We start from the raw sequence: 23,700 nt of genomic DNA, 5'->3' as shown, positions 1-23,700 counted from the left end.
AAGGGTCTCATCCCCACAACCCTTGCCCGGTGGTTGTGGGGGTATGCGGGTGGAGGGCTTATCAGAAGCCCCTGTGGCATCAGAGGGGGGCGGGGTCACCCGTTTACATCACTGGGTGGCCCCACCCTCACCTATATAACAGCTGTCACCCAGAAGAAGCGTCACTTGGTGGGAGCCTCCCATGGGCGGCGGAACTGTTGCTGCTTTTTTTTTTTTTTCGATCCGTCGGGCAGCGTGGATTTACATTGCGGGACATTTTTATTTTTTAATAAATGGCTTGTCCTAAGCTGTCTCTTGTCTTTTTTACCATTTTTGACACTTTTTTATGTGAAACGGTAGGGGTACTATGTACTCTGTTACCAATCCACATGGGGGGAGGCTGGGATCTGGGGGTCCCCTTGTTAAAGGGGGCCTCCAGATTCCGATAAGCCCCCCTGCCCGCATCCCCCCACAACCACCGGGCAAGGGTTGTAGGGATGAGACCCTTGTCCCCATCAACATGGGGACAAGGTGCTTTGGGGTCAGACCCTAAAGCACCTTTCCCATGTTGAGGGCATGTAGCCTGGTACAGTTCAGGAGGGGGGGCGCTCTCTCATCCCCCCCCCCCCTCTTTTCCTGCGGCCTGCCAGGTTGCGTGTTCGGATAAGGGTCTGGTATGGATTTTGGGGGACCACTACGCCATTTTTTTACATTTTGGCACAGTGTTCCCCTTAAAATCCTGATCTGAAGGGTCTGGTATGGATTTTGGGGAGGACCCCTATGCCATTTTTTTTTACTTTGGTGCAGGGTTCCCCTTAATTTCCATATCAGACCTAAAGGGCCTGGTATGGATTTTGGGGGGACCCCCAGCAATTTTTTAAAAATTTTGGCTTGGGGTTCCCCTTAATATTCATACCAGACCCAAGGGGCCTGGTAATGGACTGGGGGGGGAACCCATGCCGTTTTTTTCAATTAGTTTTATCTATATTGCCGAGACCCGACAATTCATTACAGCCGCAATCAGTTTTAAATTACTTTTTTCCTTTGGAAATGTAATTTTGCTGTGGTATTGTTCTAAACATGGGGAAACTGCGCCACTTTACAGGCATACTATAGACACCCCCCGGCACAATATTTAAAGGAATATTTCATTTTTATTGTTTCACTTTAAGAATTATTAAAATCACTGCTCCCGAAAAAAATGACATTTTTTAAACTTTTTTTTGCATTGATACATGTCCCCTTGAGCAGGACTCCAAGGGGGGGCAGGTCCCCAAACACTTTTTATGACATTAACTTGCATATAAGCCTTTAAAATGAGCACTTTTTCATGTTCGTGTCCCATAGACTTAACGGTGTTTGTGTGTTCTTCCAAATTTTTTGCCTGTTCTGGTGCGAACCGAAGTGGTGGGTGTTCGGCTCATCCTTATTCCTCATCTGGCAATAGATGAATCAAAATTCATCCAGTTCAGCAGAGACCAGACGAATTTCGATCCATCTATGGCCATTCCTATTGTTCCAGAGAAGTCAATCTAATGATTGTCTTTTCTTGAACTGGCTTGTTAGGAAATTTGTATTCAACCAGCACTGCAGGCAACTGGCTGTGGCACTATTCTATTGTTTTTTTGCCTTCTGTATGCGGCGCATACCTGCTAAAGAGCAACATGCAATTGCTGATTTGGGGTAACATTATCTGAGTTTACTACCACTTTGATTGCTTGCTTTGTCTTGGGGATGATGAACAAGGTGATATACTTTTATTATCCTTCACTCCCCCAGTAGCCCGCACTCTTCCTCAGTGTCTTCCTGTACAATGCAGGACTGGTGGTGCTGCCTTTAATGGTATGACATTAGGGAACTGGGACTGGTTAGGCAGTGAAGTGGAAAAACTTAAGGGGACAGGTCACATGAAGAGAAGCAAGCCTTCTGAACCGAAGAATTAAGTATATCACCTTATTTATATCTATCTAGATGAAATTATAAGTTGTAGTGGGGAGGAGGAACCTCCGCATACAGAAAGTTTTCTTCACAGTAAGAGCTGTGGAAAAAGATCTGTATGCATTGTTACATGCACAGAATATGTACTGTAACTATATGTAAGGGTAAAAAAATGTCATCCCTGAAATTCAGCTTTAAATAAAATTGGTGGATGCCTTAAAACTGTCCATCTTTTTTTGTTTGTTTAGCAAAAAATAAAAATCCCAGCTGTGATTAAATACCACCAAAAGAAAGCTCTATTTGTGGGAAAAAAATGATAAAAATTTCATTTGGGTACAGTGTTGTATGACCGCGCAATTGTCATTCAAAGTGCGACAGCGCTGAAAGCTGAAAATTGGTCTGGGCTGGAGGGGGGTTTAAGTGCCCAGTAAGCAAGTGGTTAAGTATGGGTTGTTAAATATCAGACAGTGACAGTTTGATGGCAGTTTGCTTCCCTTATTTTTCGGCAGCACTACACTGCATCTTTTTAAATTGAAAAAAAAGTAAAATCATTTCATACCAGCAGCCGACATTCCCAATTTAAACACTTGCCTACTGGGCACTTTTACCCCATTCCTGCCCAGGCAGTTTTCAGCTTTCAGCGCTGTCACGCTTTGAATCACAGTTGTGCGGTCATGCAACACTGTACCCATATGACATTTTTATCATTGTTTTCACACAAAAAGAGCTTTCTTTTGGTGGTACTTAATCTCCACTGTTTTTTTTTTATTTTTTGCTAAACAAACAGAAAAAAAAGAACACTTTTTTTTTTCATAGTTTGGTATAAAATTTTGCAAACAGGTAATTTTTCTCCTTTATCTTCACTGATGTGTGCTGATGAGGCTGCACTGATAGGTGGCACTGATGGGCAGTGATTGGTGGCACTGATGAGGCGGCACTGATGAGGCTGCACTGATATGTGGAACTGATGGGCACTGATTGGCAGCACTGATGGGCACTGATTGGTAGCACTGGTGGGAACTTTTGGGACTGCACTGATAATCAGGACACTGATCATCAGTGCAGATGTCCTTTAACACAAGCCAGTTATCGGCTCTCTTCTCTCCTCGCGCTGTCAGCTATGGCTACAGTATGGGCTTACTCTACCAGGAGGGCGTACAGGAATGTCCTCCCAGCGAAGTAAGCTCGCAATGTAGCCGTCTTTTAACTATAGCACGGGCGGGAAGTGGTTAACTGGAAAAAAACAGAGTTACAGCTCCTCAGGCATGGTTGGCTAGAAAATGGTCCGTGACACCACATTTGGAAGACACAGTTGGAAGACAATGGAAACAGGCCTAAATGCAGAGGCATCTTTTTTTCTACAATAATTATAGTTACAGCCCTTAGTAAAAATTGACCAGTGGCACTACAGTTTCATGGCAGTGCAAACAGATCTAAATGTGGAGACCAAGACACAGGCACTGATTTCCCTTAAACGTTTAAATGTTTTTTGATTAATTCACTTATTTTCACAGTTTAGTGGGCTTGTCAGTCCCATTTACTGTGTGAGATTGGAGGCCCCTTGGTTTTGGAGCCTTTTGATGATCATGTTACCTAAAAAAAATGTAATCAATACATTTTAGCTGAACTTTTAATACTTTGTTTTTTTTTCTCCTAGATGGAATGGGACGTGTGCTTGCCCAAGAGGTGTATGCAAAAGACAATTTACCACCATTCCCTGCATCAGTGAAGGATGGATATGCAGTAAGAGGTAAATCACTGTATTGCATGGACAAGATTGTAATGTGAAATTATGCACGCTACGATATTGTAATAGAGTAATTTAAGATTACATCAAACTTTATCCTATTGTCTTCTTTAACTTTCATGCAGTTTTTTCTCCTTGTGAGTTATTAGTCTAAATATTTTCACAGCTGCGGATGGCCCAGGAGATCGCTTCATCATAGGCGAGTCACAGGCTGGAGAACAGGTGAGGGTTAATCTGTGAATGTTCATGTGTTTGGCTTATCAAAACCTAACTTTGCAGCATCTCTTTTTTAAGTTTTTGGGCTCATGCACACAGGATGTGTTTACAGCTGCTGTTAGGGGCAGTTGATGCTTTTTTTTAACTGCCTCTAAAAGCCCCTCCATGTTAGCCTATGTGTTCATGCACACAAAAACTGTCAGAGGCATTTGGAGGCATTAGTATTTAGGGGCAGTAGAAAAAAAAAGACAGCCTGTACTTCCAGGAGCAGTAAAAATGAGCTGTAATAACGAAAAACGCGTCTAAACATGTCAAGCCCCGTTTGACGTTTTTAGGCATTTTTACATTATAAAGAGTGTTTTTAATAAAAACGCCAAAGAACATTGGAAAACGCGGAATAACGCTAATGTAAAAATGTGGCTAAACAAAAATTTTAACGCTGCAATAGCGCTGGCTTTTTTAAAACGTCCTTTGTGCATGAGCCCTTTAAATTTAATCTAATTTTATGTGCTACATGCACAATATGAGGCTTGTGGCAACAATTCTACAAGATCTCGCAGTTTAGGTACGCAATTTCCCAAAAGGCAACGATGATGTGGCCTTCCCAGGGGGCATGTGTGCGGCTGTGGCTATGTCACTACTGCTTTTAGTAAAACCAGGTATTGGGTTAGGTGATTTCACATCAGCATGCACAGATGCATGCTAATGTGAATTTTAAAGGAAAGAGGGAAAAGGTTCACTTTAAGTTCTACCAGGTGAATGGTCAGGCTTCTTCTGATGCCATTTTCTGGGTGTAAAATGCTATGGACTGCTCTCTGGCAAGTCCATCGTTGTTACATGAAAATGTTGGTGTTTTTGCTGTGTTAGCCACCCCTCAGTTTGACTGCTTTTGGGCATCAATTGTAAAGATAAAGAGCCTATGTCTAAAACAATATGACTAAGAAACAGCAAAGAAATAACCTGCCACTAAGAGACTGACTAAGGCCCTTTCCACATTTGTACGACTTGTCCTGCATCTTGGGACTGCAAAATCGTATGGCAAATCGTTCCCCATGATTTCCAATGACATCCATTAATATTAGTACGACTTTAAGTCGTGCCGACTTTTCAAAGAAGTCGCTGCACTACTTTGGTCCAACTTTGATCCTACTACAGGCCACTGAATATCACTGAAGTCTTAACCAATCCGACTTTGGCATGCGACTTGTGCTCTGATGATCTTGAAGGGGAACTCCACGCCAAATTTAAAAAGAAAAAACGCATGGGTTCCCCCTCCAAGAGCATACCAGGACCTTCGGTCTGCTATGGATTTTAATGGGAACCCTTACGCCAAAAAAATTGTGTGGGGTCCCCCCCCAATATCCATACCAGACTCTTATCTGAGTACACAGCCCGGCAGGTCAGGAAAGGGGTGGGGATGAGTGAGCGCCCCCCTCCCCTCCTGAACCGTACCAGGCCGCATTCCCTCAACATGGGGGGTGGGTGCTGTGACCCCCACCTCAAAGCACCTTGTCCCCCCATGTTGATGAGGATAAGGGCCCCTGCCCAACAACCCTGGCCATTGGTTTCGGGGTCTGCGGGCGGAGAGCTTAGCGGAATCTGGAAGCCCCCTTTAAACTTTTAAACCGCTCTCGCCCGCTCTAATGCTGGGTGCGCGGTGTGCCACTACTTATATTGGTATGGGGCGGGGTCGCCGGAGGCCCTTCCCTTATGACATCACCACCCATCATGCCCGGGCGGTAACGTCATAAGAGGCGGGTCTCCGGTGACATGTTCAGGGCATGCGGCCTGGTATGGTTCAGGGGGGGTGGCGCTCGCTTGTCCCCACCCCCTTTCCTGACCTGCCAGGCTGTGTGCTCAAATAACGGTCTGGCATGGATTTTGGGGGGCCCCCACGCTGTTTTAAAATCCATACCAGACCGAAGGACTGGTATGCTCTTGGAGGGGGAACCCATGCCGTTTTTTTTTATTTGGCGTGGAATTCCCCCTAAAGATTCATACCAGACACACACAGTGCCTGGTATTGTCGGGGTTCAAAGTCGGATCCCTGTTCATTAAAGATGGACGCACGAGTGTTTGGTGGTGGGTGGTATGAGCAAGAGAGGAGTGCATAAACTGAAGCAGAGGAAACACAGATTACAAATCACTGACTCTGCTCATTCAGAAAAGGAAGAGGCCAGTAAATTACATGTTTACTGGCCCCTTCCTCCTATTTCCATCCTGATAGATCCAGGTCAAGGTGGGTCCGGAGGAACACAGAGATGGGCCGGAGCAGCACACAGGGGGACAGTCAGCCATGATCGGTGCAGCAGTGGTGGCAGTTTCAAGCACTGATCTCCCTGTATGGCTTTCAATGAAACAGCTGAAATCCACGGGAGGGAGAGGAGGAAAAGCGGCTTTCAGCTGTTTCATTGAAAGCCATACAGGGACATCGGTGTTTGGAGTTGCCCCCCCCGCCGCACAGATCATCCCGGATTATCAAATTTTACCATCCATGTTTCATCATCCATTGGTGCAGGGTGGGTCAGATCACAGTACCCCCCCCCCCCCCTCGGGGCCTATGTGCAGTGAACACTCTGCACACATGGATGATACGCCACTGCATCTATCGGATCAGTTGGATCTGCTGTTCCCAGTTCTGCATCCTGCTTCTAAGTCATAAAAAGAGATAAAGTTTGGTCGGCAGGACTTTAAATGAGGCCAATCACTGTATAGAGTAACCATGTGAGATATAAAACACAGTATTGCTTTTATAGGTTCCAACAAAAAGGGAGGGGGGGAGTTTTTAGGGACTTTGAATGAGAGATGTATACCAAAGAGCAGTCTTGGCAAAGAACATTTTATTATACCTTGTGAAATCATGAACAGCATACTGAATGACACAAAAAAAGCATGCACAAAATCGCATAAATGCAGGGCATGCTAGAAACCACATATAAATATTGACGCCATAGTAGTTGGCATATCATGGGGTAAAGACAAGCCCTGCACAACATGGGCCACTGGAAGGGCTGGACGATGTAGGAAAATCTAGAGTAAAACAATATAAGAGACATAAAATCATCTGTATGAACATCATGCATCTATGTAAGCCCGATGTGTTTCATTGGGGTATACCAACTCTTCAGGGGCGAATGCAATGGTATGGACATTGTAACTGAATAATAGGAATAAGTAATGGGTATAAGGGACAGGATGGACATCCCTATAAATACTCACGTCAACTGCATAAATGTGAACAGAGGATCAGAGCTGTTAGAAAGGTCCGGCATGGGAGCTGAGGTAGAGACACGTGGACAAGAAGGGAGCACTGTGGATTCCCCAAGGTCGATGTGCAATATAGGTGACAGTGAGCAAACACTTCTGTGGATTGAGATCAGTAGGATACAGTGGGGACGGAAAGTATTCAGACCCCCTTAAATTTTTCACTCTTTGTTATATTGCAGCCATTTGCTAAAATCATTTAAGTTCATTTTTTTCCTCATTAATGTACACACAGCACACCTGGATTTGGGGATCCTCTGCCATTCCTCCTTGCAGGTCCTCTCCAGTTCTGTCAGGTTGGATAGTAAACATTGGTGGAGAGCCATTTTTAGGTCTCTCCAGAGATGCTCAATTGGGTTTAAGTCAGGGCTCTGGCTGGGCCATTCAAGAACAGTCACAGAGTTGTTGTGAGGCCACTCCTTTGTTATTTTAGCTGTGTGCTTAGGGTCATTGTCTTGTTGGAAGGTAAACCTTTGGCCCAGTCTGAGGTCCTGAGCACTCTGGAGAAGGTTTTCGTCCAGGATATCCCTGTACTTGGCTGCATTCATCTTTCCCTCGATTGCAACCAGTCGTCGTGTCCCCGCAGCAGAAAAACACCCCCACAGCATGATGCCGTCACCACCATGCTTCACTGTTGGGACTGTATTGGACAGGTGATGAGCTGTGCCTGCTTTTTTCCACACATATCGCTTAGAATTAAGGCCAAAAAGTTCTATCTTGGTCTCATCAGACCAGAGAATCTTATTTCTCACCATCTTGGAGTCCTCCAGGTGTTTTTTAGCAAACTCCATGCGGGCTTACATGTGTCTTGCACTGAGCAGAGGCTTCTGTCGGGCCACTCTGCCATAAGGCCCCGACTGGTGGAGGGGTGCAGTAATAGTTGACTTTCTACAACTTTCTCCCATCTCCCAACTGCATCTCTGGAGCTCAGCCACAGTGATCTTCCTCTCTCACCAAGGCTCTTCTCCCCTGATAGCTCAGTTTGGCCGGACGGCCAGCTCTAGGAAGGGTTCTGGTCGTCCCAAACGTCTTCCATTTAAGGATTATGGAGGCCACTGTGCTCTTAGGAACCTTAAGTGCAGCAGAAGTTTTTTGTAACCTCTTCAGGCGGTTCCTTTGACCTCATGATTCTCATTTGCTCTGACATGAACTGTGAGCTGTAAGGTCTTATATAGACAGGTGTGTGGCTTTCCTAATCAAGTCCAATCAGTATAATCAAACACAGCTGGACTCAAATGAAGGTGTAGAACCATCTCAAGGATGATCAGAAGAAATGGACAGCACCTGAGTTAAATATATGAGTGTCACAGCAAAGGGTCTGAATACTTGGGACCATGTGATATTTCAGTTTTTCTTTTTTAATAAATGTGAAAAAATGTCAACAATTCTGTGTTTTTATGTCAATTTGGGGTGCTGTGTGTACATTAATGAGGAAAAAAATGAACTTAAATGATTTTAGCAAATGGCTGCAACATAGCAAAGAGTAAAAATTTTAAGGGGGTCTGAATACTCTCCATCCCCACTGTATATCGAATGTATAATATTGATAAGAAGTGTGAAGAGCCCATACACCAGGTCAGATAAGGGGAAGAACTGAGCAAAGAAGAAAAAACAGATACTCAAAAAAAACACTGAATATGAAAGAGGAGGAAGAAAAGAAAATGATGTCCTGTAAAGGAACTAAAGAGAAAGATGAACAGAGTGCTAAAAGTATAGGATAGTATAGTGGATTTTTGAGCCACGACCAGGTGCTTCTCGCAAGATTTCTAACAGAGGAGTGAAAAGCATTATCAGAAGAGTTGTCCAAGAGCCAAGGACCACTTGTGGAGAGCTTCAAAAAGACCTAGACTTAGTAGGTACAATTAATTCAAAGAAAACAATAAGTTATGAACTCAACTGCCATGGCCTGTATGCATGCTCACCACTCAAGACTCCATTGCTGAAGAAAAAGCAAGTTTGCTGCACAACATTTAGACTAGCCTGTGAAATACTAGGAGAATAAAGAAAGAAGACCAAATCTCCTGCGCGTGAGAGAAATGTACATTCATAATCTTTTTTATAATAAATGAGTGCGCTATGCTGGTGAGCCCTCTGTTTCCTATATTTTACTGGGAGAATATAGTCTGGTCAGATGGGACCAAAATTGAACTTCTTGGATGCCATAATACACACCATGTTTGGAGGTCAATTGGCACTGCACATCACCGCAAAAACACAATACCAACAGTAAGGATGAGCTCAGGAGTGTTCACAAACCGCATGTGCAGAGCCCGCCAGGAAGTCGGCACTGCACAGCTCTGATCACAGGCAGCGAGACATTTCCTGATCTCTGGAGCCGCGCATCGGGACAATGTCTCACTGCTTGTGGTTAGCACTCTGCAGTGCTGACTTTCTGGCGGGCTTTGCACGTGCGGTTTGCGAACACGCCTGAGTTCATCCTTAACCAACAGTGAAGTTTGGAGGCGGGAACATCATGGTGTGGGGCTGTTTTTCAGCTTACGCTACTGGCAAACTTCATGTCATTGAAGGAAAGATGAATGGAAAAATGTACCAAGGCATTCTTGATAAAAATCTGCTGCCATCTACTAGGATGATGAAGACGAAACGAGGATGGACATTTCAGCAAGACAATGATCCCGAATACAAGGCCAAGGAAACTCTCAGTTTGTTTCAAAGAGAGAAAATAAAAGCTGCTAGAATGGCCCAGCCAATAACCTGACTTGAATCCAAGGGAAAAACTATGAAAAGAACTAAAGATCAGAGTTTATAGAAGAGGCACATGAAACCTTTGAGATTTGAAGACTGTGTGGAAGAATGGGCCAAAGTCACACCTGAGCAATGCACACGAGTAGTTTCTCCATACGGGAGGCGTCCTAAAGCTGTCATTACCAACAAAGGATTTTGTGCAAAGTATTAACCACTTGCGGACCGCCAGCCGTCATTATACGGTGGCTGTTTGAAGGGGGATACCATTGTTATGGCAGCCATAACCCCTCTTTCAGATAAAGGTGGCCTCCATGGCGGATTCGCCACAAGATCACTTTTATCAGGGGTGGGAGAGCGCCCCTCCCGCCATGCTACGGTCGTCTCCGCCGCTTACCGGGGCCATCGGTAGCGGCGGAGACTATCACGTCCTTTCCCCTGTGAGGCTGGATGCCAAATGAGGGAAAGATGGCCCCCGCTCGGCTCTATACCATTGAATGACGGAAGCGACCTCAAATGTCACTTCCGCCCAATGGTCTTAAAGGGAATTTTTTTTTTTATTGCATTTAACCACTTCAGCCCTAGAGGATTTGGCTGCTCAATCACCAGAGTACTTTTTGCAATTTGGCACTGCGCTGCTTTAACTGGTAATTGCACAGTCATGCAATGCTGTACCCAAACAAAATTTGCGTCCTTTTTTTCCCACAAATAGAGTTTTTTTTTATGGTATTTGATTGCCTCTGCAATTTTTTTTTTTTTTTTGCGATATAAACAGAAAAAGACAGAAAATTTTGAAAAAAAAAAATGACATTTTCTACTTTTTGTTATAAAAAAAATTCAGTAAACTCAATTTTACATACACTTAGGCCAAAATGTATTCAGCCACATGTCTTTGGTTAAAAAAATGTCAATAAGCGTATATTTATTGGTTTGCGCAAAAGTTATAGCGTCTACAAACTAGGGTACATTTTCTGGAATTTACACAGCTTTTAGTTTATGACTACCGATCTCATTTCTTGGGGTGCTAAAATGGAAAGTAGACACCCCAAGGAAATTGCTGAGAGGCACGTTGAGCCCATTGAATATTTTATTTTTTTTGTCACAAGTGATTGAAAAATTACAAAAAAAAATTAAATAAAAAAAATTACACAAAGTTGTCACTAAATGATATATTGCTCACACATGCCATGGTTATATGTGGAATTACACCCCAAAATCCATTCTGCTGCTTCTCCTGAGTATGGGATACCTCATTTGTGGGACTTTTTGGCAGTCTTTTTTTTTTACTTGAAAAAAAACAACTTTATTAATACAAAACACATTTTACAAGTCAATCGGGTACATATAGCCACAGAAGGTCAGATACATATTGCAACATCGAAATTAAATATGCAGGAATATTACCGTACATGCATACACATATTCACACGTGCCATAAGTTATGCGTCAGATTAGTCCAACTTATAAATATACCATGTTTTTGGTGTAGGGGAACGCTGCACTGGATTTGGAACCATTATACACAGGTCTCCCCATCCTCCAACCATCTGTCCCAGATCTTTGAATATTTTTGTACGGATCCCCTTTGTGCGTAGAACAGTTTCTTAAATGGCAGGGTGTCATTAACTGCTTTTTTCCACAACTGTAGTGGGGGGGGGGCATATTCTGCATCTATCTTTGCGCTATCACTTTGCGTGCTAAGAATAATGTTTCAAAAATGAAAATTGTGTGGTATTTGTCCACCTCCACATCTGGCAGTAGTCCCAAAATACATAACTTAGGGTCCAGCACCACAGGGGATCCCATGTTATCATGGAGGAAACGGACAACCTGCATCCAATATGTCTGAACATGTGTGCAGCTCCATATGAGATGGTAAAACGAGCCTGAGTCAGCTCTGCACAGGCGACACGTCGGGTCTGGCGTGTGTTGAAACTTTGCCATTCTCACCAGGGTCAGATAAGCTTTGTGTACTATATACAGTTGTGTCAGTCTGTCTGACAGCTTAGGGGACACCATCTTGGTTCCCTCTAAAATCTCGGCCCAGTCACTGTCATCTATAAGTCCTACGTCCTGTTCCCATACCGTTTTGGCCTTTTGTGAAACAGCAGCTGCTCCTCGTTGTCTAATTGTGTAATATAAATGTGATATAAGCTTGGAGGGGTCATTTCCCATAACTATATTTAGCACAGGGGGAGGCTCCATCTCTACATTCAAGTCCGGAAGTTGGGTTCTAAGTGCGTGGCGGAGCTGCAGGTATTTAAACGCTAGTTGGTGTGGAAGGGAAAACTCCTCCTTAAGAGTCTGAAACTGCTGGAGCCCAGAGGTGGACAAAACCTGATGGAGATACAATATTCCATGTCTAGCCCAAACTATCGAGTTTGGAACTGTTTCCAGTTCCGGCATATGACTGTTAAGCCACAGTGTGGTGTGGGAGTGAAATTTCCCCACATTCTACTTCTTTATAGATATTTCCCTTACCCTCTGGTGATGCAGCAACATGCCCGCGTTGTACCGCGCAGAGGGACCTTGTGTTTTTTTCCCCCGAAGTATAGCCTGAATGGGTGTATGCGCCGGGTGTCCTGGTTTGTCACAGACTAATAGCGTTGCATTTCCGTCCCTGTTGTAATGGTACATGTGGGAAAGCTGCGAGGCTAAATAATAGTCCTGGAGGTCCGGGAGAGATACACCCCCCATGTCTGTGGAGTTTTTAAGGGTTTGCCAAGCTAGCTTGTGTCTACTATTACCCCAGACAAATGAATTTGGGATAGCTTCCATCTGCTTAAAGATTTTTAGGGGAATATATAGGGGGGCGTGCCATATCAAATAAAGAATTTTGGGCAGTATATTCATTTTAATTAAATTTATGCGCCCCATCACCCCTAATGGCGATCTAGACCACGTCTGTGTTTTACGATTTAATAAGTTATACAAAGGGGTTACATTCAGGGGTGTATAGTCTACCAGGTCCCTGGTTACCTCCACCCCCAAGTATTTAATCTTGGATACTCTAGCAAGTGGTAGCTGTGGAGTTGTGAAAGGGGGAGGGAATACATCTATTGGAAGAATCTGAGACTTGTCCCAATTTATACGCAATCCCGAGTACCCCCCCATTTGTTCAATAAGTCTTAACGCTGCTTGGAGTGATGGTCCCTGATCTGCTAAGTATAGTATGGTGTCATCAGCATACATTCCTATTTTATCGACCGCAGGGCCCTGGCGCAGACCTTGAATATCGGGGTGTGCTCTGATGACAATGGCCAGTGGCTCCGCTGCCAGCGCATACAGTAAGGGAGAGAGGGGACACCCTTGTCGAGTGCCCCTTTCAAGTGGGAACTGCTCAGAGAGCCATCCATTCACAAAGATTCTCGCCCTGGGTGTCTGATATAGAAGCTGTACCCATTTTATAAAGCGTGCCCCAAATCCATAATTATGCAGACATTCCCACAAAAATGGCCATTCCATGGAGTCAAAGGCCTTAGCTGTATCTAACGCCACCACCACCCTTAGTCGCCTAATATTCATGGCTGTATTTTTCCCCGGCATAAACCCCGTTTGGTCCGCATGAATTAAAGTTAGGACAACATTGTTTAATCTAGAAGCCAGGATTTTAGCTAAGATTTTAATATCTACCTGCAGGAGTGAGATAGGCCTGTAGGATTCAGGGAGATGTGGGTCTTTTCCTGGCTTGGGGAGAACTATGATTTGGGCTTCCTGCATAGACTCGGGGAGTAAGTTCTGATCAAATATAGACTGGTATAAAACTTTCAGCTTGGGGACCAATATATCCATGTAAGTGACATAAAATTCCAGAGGCAATCCATCCATCCCTGGAGCTTTGGATTTAGCTAGCTGTGCGAGCACTTCCGTGATGTCGTGTTCAGTAATAGGTGCATCAAGAAGTTCAACTTGTTCTCGATTCAGCTGGGGGAACTGTATGGAAGATAAATATGATTGAATTTCCCTTTGCGTGTACGTGTTTTGAGATTTATATAGATTGCCATAGAATTGTCTAAATTGAGCTGCCACCTGTGCAGGGTTTGTTACATTACACCCGTCTGGGTCAACAAGCGATACCACGACTGGGGGCTTATCGTCCATGTGAGCCAAATAGGCCAGCAGTCTCCCCGCCCTTTCACCCTGCTCATACACCCTCTGACACGCTGTTTAGCTTTCTCAGTGTGCAGTTGCGTGACTAGTCGGGTCTGCAGTTTCACTCTGTCCAGGTTTTCAAGGATTGGGTTAGAGCTGTAGGCCTCTTCTAAGTCTTGTAGTTTATCAGATGTGAGTTGAAGTACAGTGTTAGACTCTCGTTTTAACCTATTCTGGAGGATAATATTCTACGGGCATGAATTTTAAAGTCGTCCCAGTGTGTGGTGAGGGCAAGGGTGACTTTTTGGCAGTCTAATCGCGTAGAGGACCCTGAAAACCAATCACCGCCTTCAGGATTTCTAAGGTCGTACATTTTTTATTTCACTCCTCGCTGCCTATCACAGTTTCAGAGGCCATGAACTGCCCAGATAGCACAACCCCCCCCCCCCCATGAACCCATTTTGGAAAGTAGACACCCCAAGCTATTTGCTGAGAGGCATGTTGAATATTTTGCAGATCTCACTTTTTGTCACAAAGTTTTGAAAATTGAATAAAGAAAAAAAAATGTTTTCTTTTCTTTCTTCATTTTCAAAAATAAATGACATCTGCAAAATACTCACCATGCCTCTTAGCAAATACCTTGGGTTGTCTACTTTCCAAAATTTGGTAATTTGGGAGGGGAGTTGTGCTATCTTGACATTTCAGGGCCTCCGAAACTGTGATAGGTAGTGAGGAAGTGAAATCACCATTTTACGCCCTTAGAAAGCCTGAAGGTGGTGATTGGTTTTCTGGGTCCTGTACAAGGCTAGGCTCCCAAAAAGTGTCACACATGTGGTATCCCCGTACTCAGGAGAAGCAGCAGAATATATTTTGGGGTATAATTTCACATATGCCCATGGCATGTTTGAGCAATAGATCATTTAGTGACAACTTTGTGCAAAAAAAAAAAAAAAAATTGTAATTTTCCCGCAATTTGTTGTCGGAAATTCTGAGCGTGTGTACAAAATTCCGACGCACAAAAGTCCACGCATGCTCCGAATCAAGCAGAAGAGCCGCACTGGCTATTGAACTTAATTTTTCTTGGCTCGTCTTACATGTTGTATGTCACCGCGTTCTTGACGTTCGGAATTTCCGACAACATTTGTGTGACCATGTGTATTCAAGACAAGTTTGAGCCAATGTCCTTTGGAAAAAAATCCACGGTTTTGTTGTCAGAAAATCCTATCGTGTGTACAGGGTATTATGCCGTGTACACACTATCGCACATTCGACAACAAAAATCAATGTTTTTTTCCGACGGATATTGGCTCCAACTTGTCTTGCATACACATGGTCACACAAATGTTGTCAGAAATTCCGAACGTCAAGAACGCGGTGACGTAAAACACGTACGTCGAGCCGAGAAAAATGAAGTTCAGTAGCCAGTGCGGCTCTTCTGCTTGACTCCAAGCATGCATGGAATTTTGTGCGTCGGAATTGTATACACACAATCGGAATTTGAGATCCAGAGTTCAAAGTTTTTTTTCCGAAATTCTGACGGAAAATGTCCGATGGAGCCTGCACACGGTCGGAATTTCCGACATCAGGCTCCCATCGAACATTTGTTGTCGGAAATTCCAACAGTGTGTACGCGGAATTAGAAATCCTGAAGGCGGTGCTTGGTTTTCGGGGTCCTGTACGCAGCTAGGCTTCCAAAAAGTCTCACACATGAGGTATCCCCGTATTCAGGAGAAGCAGCAGAATGTATTTTGGGTGTAATTCCACATATAACCATGCCATGCTTGAACAATATATCATTTAGTGACAACTTTGTGCAAAAAAAAAAAAAAAAAAAAGTGTAAATTTCCAGAAACTGGCAAATTATAAAATATTCCATGGACTCAACATGCCTATCAGCAAATAGCTTGGGATGTCTACTTTCCAAAAAGGGGTCATTTGGGGGTGGGGGGGGGGGTTGAACTATCCTGGCATTTTATGCACAACATTTAGAAGTTGTCACACATCACCCACTCTAACCACTTGAAGACAAAGCCCTTTAAGTTTCACTTTTTGTTTACATGAAAAAAATATTACTTTTTTGCAAGAAAATTACTTTGAACCCCCAAATATTATATATCTTTTTAAAGCAAAGGCCCTACAGATTAAAATGATGGGTGTTGCATTTTTTTTTCACATAGTATTTGCGCAGCGATTTTTCAAACGCAATTTTTGAGGAAAAACCACACTTTTTTCATTTTAATGCACTACAACACACTATATTGCCCATATGTTTGATGGAATAAAAAAGATGATCTTATGCCAAGTGCATAGATACCAAACACAACATACTTTCAAATTGAGCACAAACGTGCAGCGGCAACAAACTGCTTACATTTTTAAAAGCCTTTACAGGTTACCACTTTAGATTTACAGAGGAGGTCTACTGCTAAAATTACTGCCCTGAATCTGACCTTTGCGGTGATACCTCACATGCATGGTGCAATTACTGTTTACATATGACACCAGACTGACGCTTGCATTCGCCTTTGAGCATCAGCACAGGGGGGACAGGGGGACTTTTTTTTTTATTATTATTTATTTTGCTTTTTTATTATAGTTTTAAACTGTTCCTTTAATTTTTTTTTTTTTTTTTTTTTATCATTTTTTATTGTTATCTCAGGGAATGTAAATATCCCCTATGATAGCAGGTCTTTTTGGAAAAAATTGGGGTCTATTAGACCCTAGATCTCTCCTCTGCCCGCAAAGCATCTGACCACACCAAGATCAGTGTGATAAAATGCTTTGCCAATTTCCCAATGGTGATGTTTATATCCGGCGAAACCGAAGTCATGAAATGCTCGTAGCTTCCGGTTTCTTAGGCCATAGAGATGATTGGAGCCATTCTGGTCTCTGATCAGCTCTATGGTCAGCTGGCGGAACCATGGCTGCATTCTCAGGTTCCCTGTTGGGACAGGAGAGCCCGAGAAAACCATGGAAGATGGTGGGGGGAGGGGGGGACATTCTAGAGGCTAATTAGAGGCTAATTAGCTGCTAGGACTGCTTTTACATGAAAGCTGACTGCTGGCTGACAAGAATGATACCAAGATGATACCTAAACCTGCAGGTATCATTCTGGTATAACCACTGAGAGTCCAGCAACATACTAGTACGTTGCTGGTCTTTGTTGGGCATACATTGTAATGTTCTTTTTTTCATGCAGCCTGTGGGCTGAACGAAAAAAAGAGATTGATCGGTGGGTATGCTCACCATTAGAATTCTGCCCTTCATCCACCCACTTCTAATGATGGGCATACATGCACCATTTGTTTTTTTAACTGTGGTGGTGAAATCACCTCCTACAACGCTGGAGTCGCTGATTTACATATCGTGGGAGCAAACGCTGTTGCTGTCAAGATAAATAAATCAGCGCTGCAGCTGAATGGGGTACCTGCTAAGCAAATGATGGTTAACAATAAAACAAAGTAACATTGCAGTATAACAGTAATGCCCTGTACACACGATAGGATTTTCCGATGGAAAATGTGTGATAGGACCTTGTTGTTGGAAATTCCGACCGTGTGTAGGCGGATGGAGCCTACTGTGTGTAGGCTCCATCACACATTTTCCATAGGAATTTCCGACACACAAAGATTGAGAGCTTGCTATAAAATTTTTTGACAACAAAATCCGTTGTCGGAAATTCCGATCGTGTGTACACAAATCCGACACAAAAAGTGCCACGCATGCTCAGAATAAATTAAGAAACGAAAACGGGCTACTGCCCCGTTTATAGTCCCGATGTAAGTGTTTTACGTCACCATGTTCAGAACAATCGGATTTTCAGACAACTTTGTGTGACCGTGTGTATGCAGGACAAGTTCGAGCCAACATCCGTCGGAAAAAATCCATGGATTTTGTTGTCGGAATGTCCGATCAATGTCCGACCATGTGTACAGGGCATTAGACATACCATACCTGCAAAGCAAATACAATACAACATATTAAAAATAAAACACTTTTTAATGCAATCTGTGCCTAAAAAATATATGCCGAAATGTGGGGGCAATCCACCCCTAATGTTAGGGGCAAATCACCCCTCCACCCCTGCCCCCATGCTTCGGCATATATGCTCTTTTTTTTTTTAAATGTGATGGAATCACCTTCTACAGCACTGGAGTCACTGATTTATGTATCGTGGGAGCAAACGCTGTTGCTGTGAAGATAAATAAATCAGTGCTGCAGCTGGACGGGCATACCAGAAAACAAAAAAATACTTAACAATAAAACACAGTAAACAGTAAAGTATAAAATAAAAGAATTACATACCTGAAAAGCAAACATGGTAAAACATAGTAACAATAAAACATTGCATTGTAGAATACAGTAAAAAAGAGCAGAACAATAGAGAGAGAGAACAATAAAACGACAACTATTTTTTTTTTATTTTAGGTATACATATATATATTTTTTTTACACTTTTATTTGTAACTAACAGTTGTAACGGTTCGGTTCCAGGTTCGGGTCTCCCAAAATGCGATGGCATCTTTGGAGACCCTATGAAAGTGTGTCCTAGTCTGTGCAGTGTTGTACCCTTTGCTCCACTAGTGTGTGGTAGCGTTCAAAACATTCAACAATGCAAAGACCAGGATGGTCAGGACAGGAGGGACAATAATAGCGGGTGTCACGCCTATATCTGCGCTTTCTACAAACACAACATTTTCTTTGGGGGGCTCATTGGGTAGGGGTTCAGGGAGGACATACGGAAAATGCCTCTCATGCACCCGGCTTACTGCATTTGGATTGGGAAGTTGGGCCACAGCACCATCTGTAAACAGATGGGCTGTGATGATCTCTTCCTGGAATTTAAGGAAGGATCCAGTTCATCCTGAAGCTTTGTATAGCATATAAGCATTCAGCAGAGCCAATTGAAATAAGTATACTGACACTTTTTTTTGTACCAGCATCTGGCCTTACAGTTAATTAGGTACGACGCAACAACTGGTCGTTGAGGTCCACCCCTCCTATATTAAGGTTATATTAGTGGACACAGAGGGGTTTCTCCACAACACCAGTTGCCATAGGAATTTGGACTGTCCTGTCTGCGTGAAGGGAGGACAGAACGAAAACATTCCGATTATCCCTCCACTTCAAGCAGGCGCTCTCCCCCAGCCTAAGACGGGAATCTACAAGCCGCTGGGGTAAGCCCCGGCGATAAGATCGCACGGTGCCACATGGTCCAATTCCGTGATCAAACAAGTGACTAAAAAGTGGCACGCTCGTGTAATAATTGTCCACATACATGTGGTACCCCTTTTCGAATAAGGGGGACACCAAGTCCCACACAATCTTACCAGCGCTCCCTATGTAATCTTGCCAGTTCTCTGGCTCTACGTGACTATCTCTTCCCTCGTAAACCATAAAACTATACAGTGGGGACGGAAAGTATTCAGACCCCCTTAAATTTTTCACTCTTTGTTATTTTGCAGCCATTTGCTAAAATCATTTAAGTTCATTTTTTTTCCTCATTAATGTACACACAGCACCCCATATTGACAGAAAAACACAGAATTGTTGACATTTTTGCAGATTTATTAAAAAAGAAAAACTGAAATATCACATGGTATTCAGACCATTTGCTGTGACACTCATATATTTAACTCAGGTGCTGTCCATTTCTTCTGATCACCCTTGAGATGGTTCTACACCTTCCTTTGCTTCCAGCTGTGTTTGATTATACTGATTGGACTTGATTAGGAAAGCCACACACCTGTCTATATAAGACCTTACAGCTCACAGTGCATGTCAGAGCAAATGAGAATCATGAGGTCAAAGGAACTACCTGAAGAGCTCAGAGACAGAATTGTGGCAAGGCACAGATCTGGCCAAGGTTACAAAAAAAATTCTCCTGCACTTAAGGTTCCTAAGAGCATAGTGGCCTCCATAATCCTTAAATGGAAGACGTTTGGGACGACCAGAACCCTTCCTAGAGCTGGCCGTCCGGCCAAACTGAGCTATCGGGGGAGAAGAGCCTTGGTGAGAGAGGTAAAGAACCACCCAAAGATCACTGTGGCTGAGCTCCAGAGATGCAGTTGGGAGATGGGAGAAAGTTGTAGAAAGTCAACCATCACTGCAGCCCTCCACCAGTCAGGGCTTTATGGCAGAGTGGCCCGACGGAAGCCTCTCCTCAGTGCAAGACACATGAAAGCCTGCATGGAGTTTGCTAAAAAAAACACCTAAAGGACTCCAAGATGGTGAGAAATAAGATTCTCTGGTCTGATGAGACCAAGATAGAACTTTTTGGCCTTAATTCTAAGCGGTATGTGTGGAGAAAAGCAGGCACTGCTCATCACCTGTCCAATACAGTCCCAACAGTGAAGCATGGTGGTGGCAGCATCATGCTGTGGGGGTGTTTTTCAGCTGCAGGGACAGGACGACTGGTTGCAATCGAGGAAAAGATGAATGCGGCCAAGTACAGGGATATCCTGGACAAAAACCTTCTCCAGAGTGCTCAGGACCTCAGACTGGGCCTAAGGTTTACCTTCCAACAAGACAATGACCCTAAGCACACAGCTAAAATAACAAAGGAGTGGCTTCACAACAACTCCGTGACTGTTGAATGGCCCAGCCAGAGCCCTGACTTAAATTCAATTGAGCATCTCTGGAGAGACCTAAAAATGGCTGTCCACCAACATTTACCATCCAACCTGACAGAACTGGAGAGGATCTGCAAAAAGGAATGGCAGAGGATCCCCAAATCCAGGTGTGAAAAACTTGTTGCATCTTTCCCAAAAAGACTCATGGCTGTATTAGATTAAAAGGGTGCTTCTACTAAAAACTGAGCAAAGGGTCTGAATACTTAGGACCATGTGATATTTCAGTTTTTCTTTTTTAATAAATCTGCAAAAATGTCAACAATTCTGTGTTTTTCTGTCAATATGGGGTGCTGTGTGTACATTAATGAGGAAAAAAAATGAACCTAAATGATTTTAGCAAATGGCTGCAATATAACAAAGAGTGAAAAATTTAAGGGGTTCTGAATTCTTTCCGTCCCCACTGTATCCTACTGTTCTCAATCCACAGAAGTGTTGGCTCACTGTCACCTATATTGCACATTGACCTTGGGGAATCCACAGTGCTCCCTTCTTGTCCACGTGTCTCTACCTCAGCTCCCATGCCAGACCGTTCTAACAGCTCTGATCCGTCCCCACTGTATGTATAGCCTGTTGCCCTGTCACAGAGCTTATACATCTTGACCCTATATCTGGCACGTTTGCTAGGAAGATACTGTTTGAAAGACAAGCGGCCAGGATGAGCGGCACTAGTACTGGCTCTCTGCTCCATACGAGAGCGCTGCGGTTCTTGCACCTCAACAACAGCAGAAGAACGGAGTCGGGTATGCCTGACCTTGGCAGGGGCTACAAGTCCGTCATCAGAGCTATATGTCTGGGTGCCGCTGCTGTCTACAGGATAGTATTCTGAGCCTGAATCTGACAAATGAGTGACTTCCTCTTCATTATCTGTCATGCTCAGAAACATGTAGGCCTCTTCACTAGTATACCTTTGATTTGACATTTTGGTCTCTAAATTTACTGGTACACTAGTGAGACTGACAGGAAAAGAGCTCCTGACTGTCAGCGACTGACTCAAACGCTACCAAAAAAACTGTTAGTGTTCACAGAGATCAGGCCTGACTCCGCGAACGCTGCAGTTATGTGTGTTTTTGTAAGTGACAGTGATTGATTGATACTGCACTTAGGTGGGCTGGACGGAGGGGCTAAACGCAGGTGCTAATAGGTATCTGTGGCTGATTCCGCTAACGCTGCATTTTTGGGAACCCTAAACTATTAGGGATGCTAATATAGTTTTGATCAGATCAAAGATATCGATCCGTTCAGACACTATACTATTAAGGGAGGTGTATGGTGCGTGCCTGGGTGTTAGCGCTACTGGCACTAATCTGACACTGCCTGGGGCGACGCAGACCCTGACTGGCGCTAAAAACCTAACTGATATCACCCGCCAGGCGATCAGGGGGTTAAACCTTTATTGCGTAATGTACGGTGGGTGCCCTGATGCTATAAAAAAACAATCTAACCAGCGTCACCCGTAACACTAATATGGTGATCACTGGTGACGGGGGGGAAAGGGTTAACTAGGGGGCAATCAGGGGGTTAAAACCTTAATTAAGTAATATATGGGGGTCCTGACGCTATAAAAACCTGACGGTGAAACGAATCAAGTAACTGGCGTCATCCGTGATGCAAATATGGCGATCGATTAGTGACACTGGCGACAGGGGGTGAAAGGGTTAACTGGGGGTGATCAAGGGGTTAAACCTTTATTAGGGGGGTTTAGGGAGGTACCCTAGACCTAACGGGGTCTACTACTAACTGCCCTAATGCTTATTTACTTATTTCAGTCACAAATTACACCAATGCAGTGATCAGTGAAAAATCTGAAAACTGCAATTGATGACACAGTGACAGGGAGTGAAGGGGTTAACTGGGGGGGGGTGGCAAGTGTACCTATATGTACTAGTGTTAGTGTAGTGTTGTGCAACTCACTGTTAGATGTCTTCTTTCCTCTCACTGGAATCAAAAAGACTCCACAAGGAGAGAAGACATCACTTCCTCCTGTCCATGTTTACACTTACACAGACAGGGGAAGGTTTCCATTCGTTAAAATCGATCAGCAGGTCCAGGCCAGAAAACATTGGCCGGGACCTGAGAACTGATCGTCCTCTAACGAATTCGAACGCGCCCCCACCCAGGGAGAGAGGGACACACAGGTATGCTCATTTGCCCACCCGTGCTATTCTGCCAACGTACATCGGCGTGCGGCGGTCGGCAACGGGTTAAAAGAAAATTATGGATTTTTTTTTTGAGATTCATACTTACCTAGGTGGATGCAGCATCAGACCGATGCTGCAGCTGTCCCCTGGTGTCTCTGCACTGAGAGCTGAGCCACTGAACACCGTTGACGGCTCAGTTCTCTCACCTCCCCGAGCGGAGAGCTGCTGACTGTCAGTCAGCAGCTCTCCTGCTCTACTGACAGGGGGACAGCAGAGCAGGAGAGATGCTGACAGTCAGCAGTTCTCTGCTCGGGGAGGTGAGAGAACTGAGCCATCGACGGTGTTCGGTGGCTCGGTTCTCAGTGCAGAGAGACCAGTGGACAGCTCCTCCACGCTCACTGGAGCCCTGAGCTGTGAAGGGGCAGGGAGCGGCCGTCTCAGTGGCTCTCTGAGACTGCCATCAGTCAAGGAAGCTGGCGGTTCCAGACTTCCTAAGTCGGGATGATGCGCTACCTCAACTGATTGTAGTGACGGTTCACAGGAGTGCAAAACTAATTGCACTCCTGTGACCCTTATGCCCCATACACGCGATCAGAAATTATGCCAGCAAAAGTCAGATGTGAGCTTTTGGTCAGAAATTCCGACCGTGTGTATGCTGCATCGGACTTTTGCTGGCAGAATTCCAGCCAGCAAAAGATTCAGAGCAGCTTCTCTATTTTTCGGACAGAAAAGTTCCTATCCAAAAATGTGTTTGACTGTATGCAGCTCGGACGCGCAAAAAATCACGCATGCTAGGAAGCATTGAACTTAATTTTCTCGACTCGTCGCAGTGTTGTACGTCACCGCGTTCTTGACGGTCGAAAGTTCAGAGAACTTTTGTGTGACCGTGTGTATGCAAGGCAAGCTTGAGCGGAATTCCGTTGGAAAAAACATCCAAGTTTTTTCTGATGAAATTTCTGATCGTGTGTATGCAGCATTAGAAGCCTAGCCG

The 23,700-nt window shown here is 44.1% G+C and overlaps 1 protein-coding gene across 27 annotated transcripts in view; it reads left to right on the top strand.

Moving 5' to 3' along the window:
- GPHN (gephyrin) overlaps window positions 1-23,700 on the top strand; it is an 877,053-nt gene that overhangs the window by 786,571 nt on the left and 66,782 nt on the right. For all 27 annotated transcript variants that reach the window (XM_073610658.1, XM_073610659.1, XM_073610665.1 and 24 more), the window contains 2 exons: window positions 3,575-3,667; window positions 3,831-3,886. In XM_073610658.1, coding sequence (XP_073466759.1) covers window positions 3,575-3,667; window positions 3,831-3,886 — 149 coding nt within the window. The remainder of the gene's footprint in view (window positions 1-3,574; window positions 3,668-3,830; window positions 3,887-23,700) is intronic.

The sequence above is a fragment of the Aquarana catesbeiana genome, linkage group LG13 (assembly GCF_042186555.1).
Source record: "Aquarana catesbeiana isolate 2022-GZ linkage group LG13, ASM4218655v1, whole genome shotgun sequence".
In the NCBI taxonomy this organism is placed as follows: Eukaryota; Metazoa; Chordata; class Amphibia; order Anura; family Ranidae; genus Aquarana; species Aquarana catesbeiana.
This window is presented reverse-complemented; position numbering and strand designations above follow the sequence as displayed.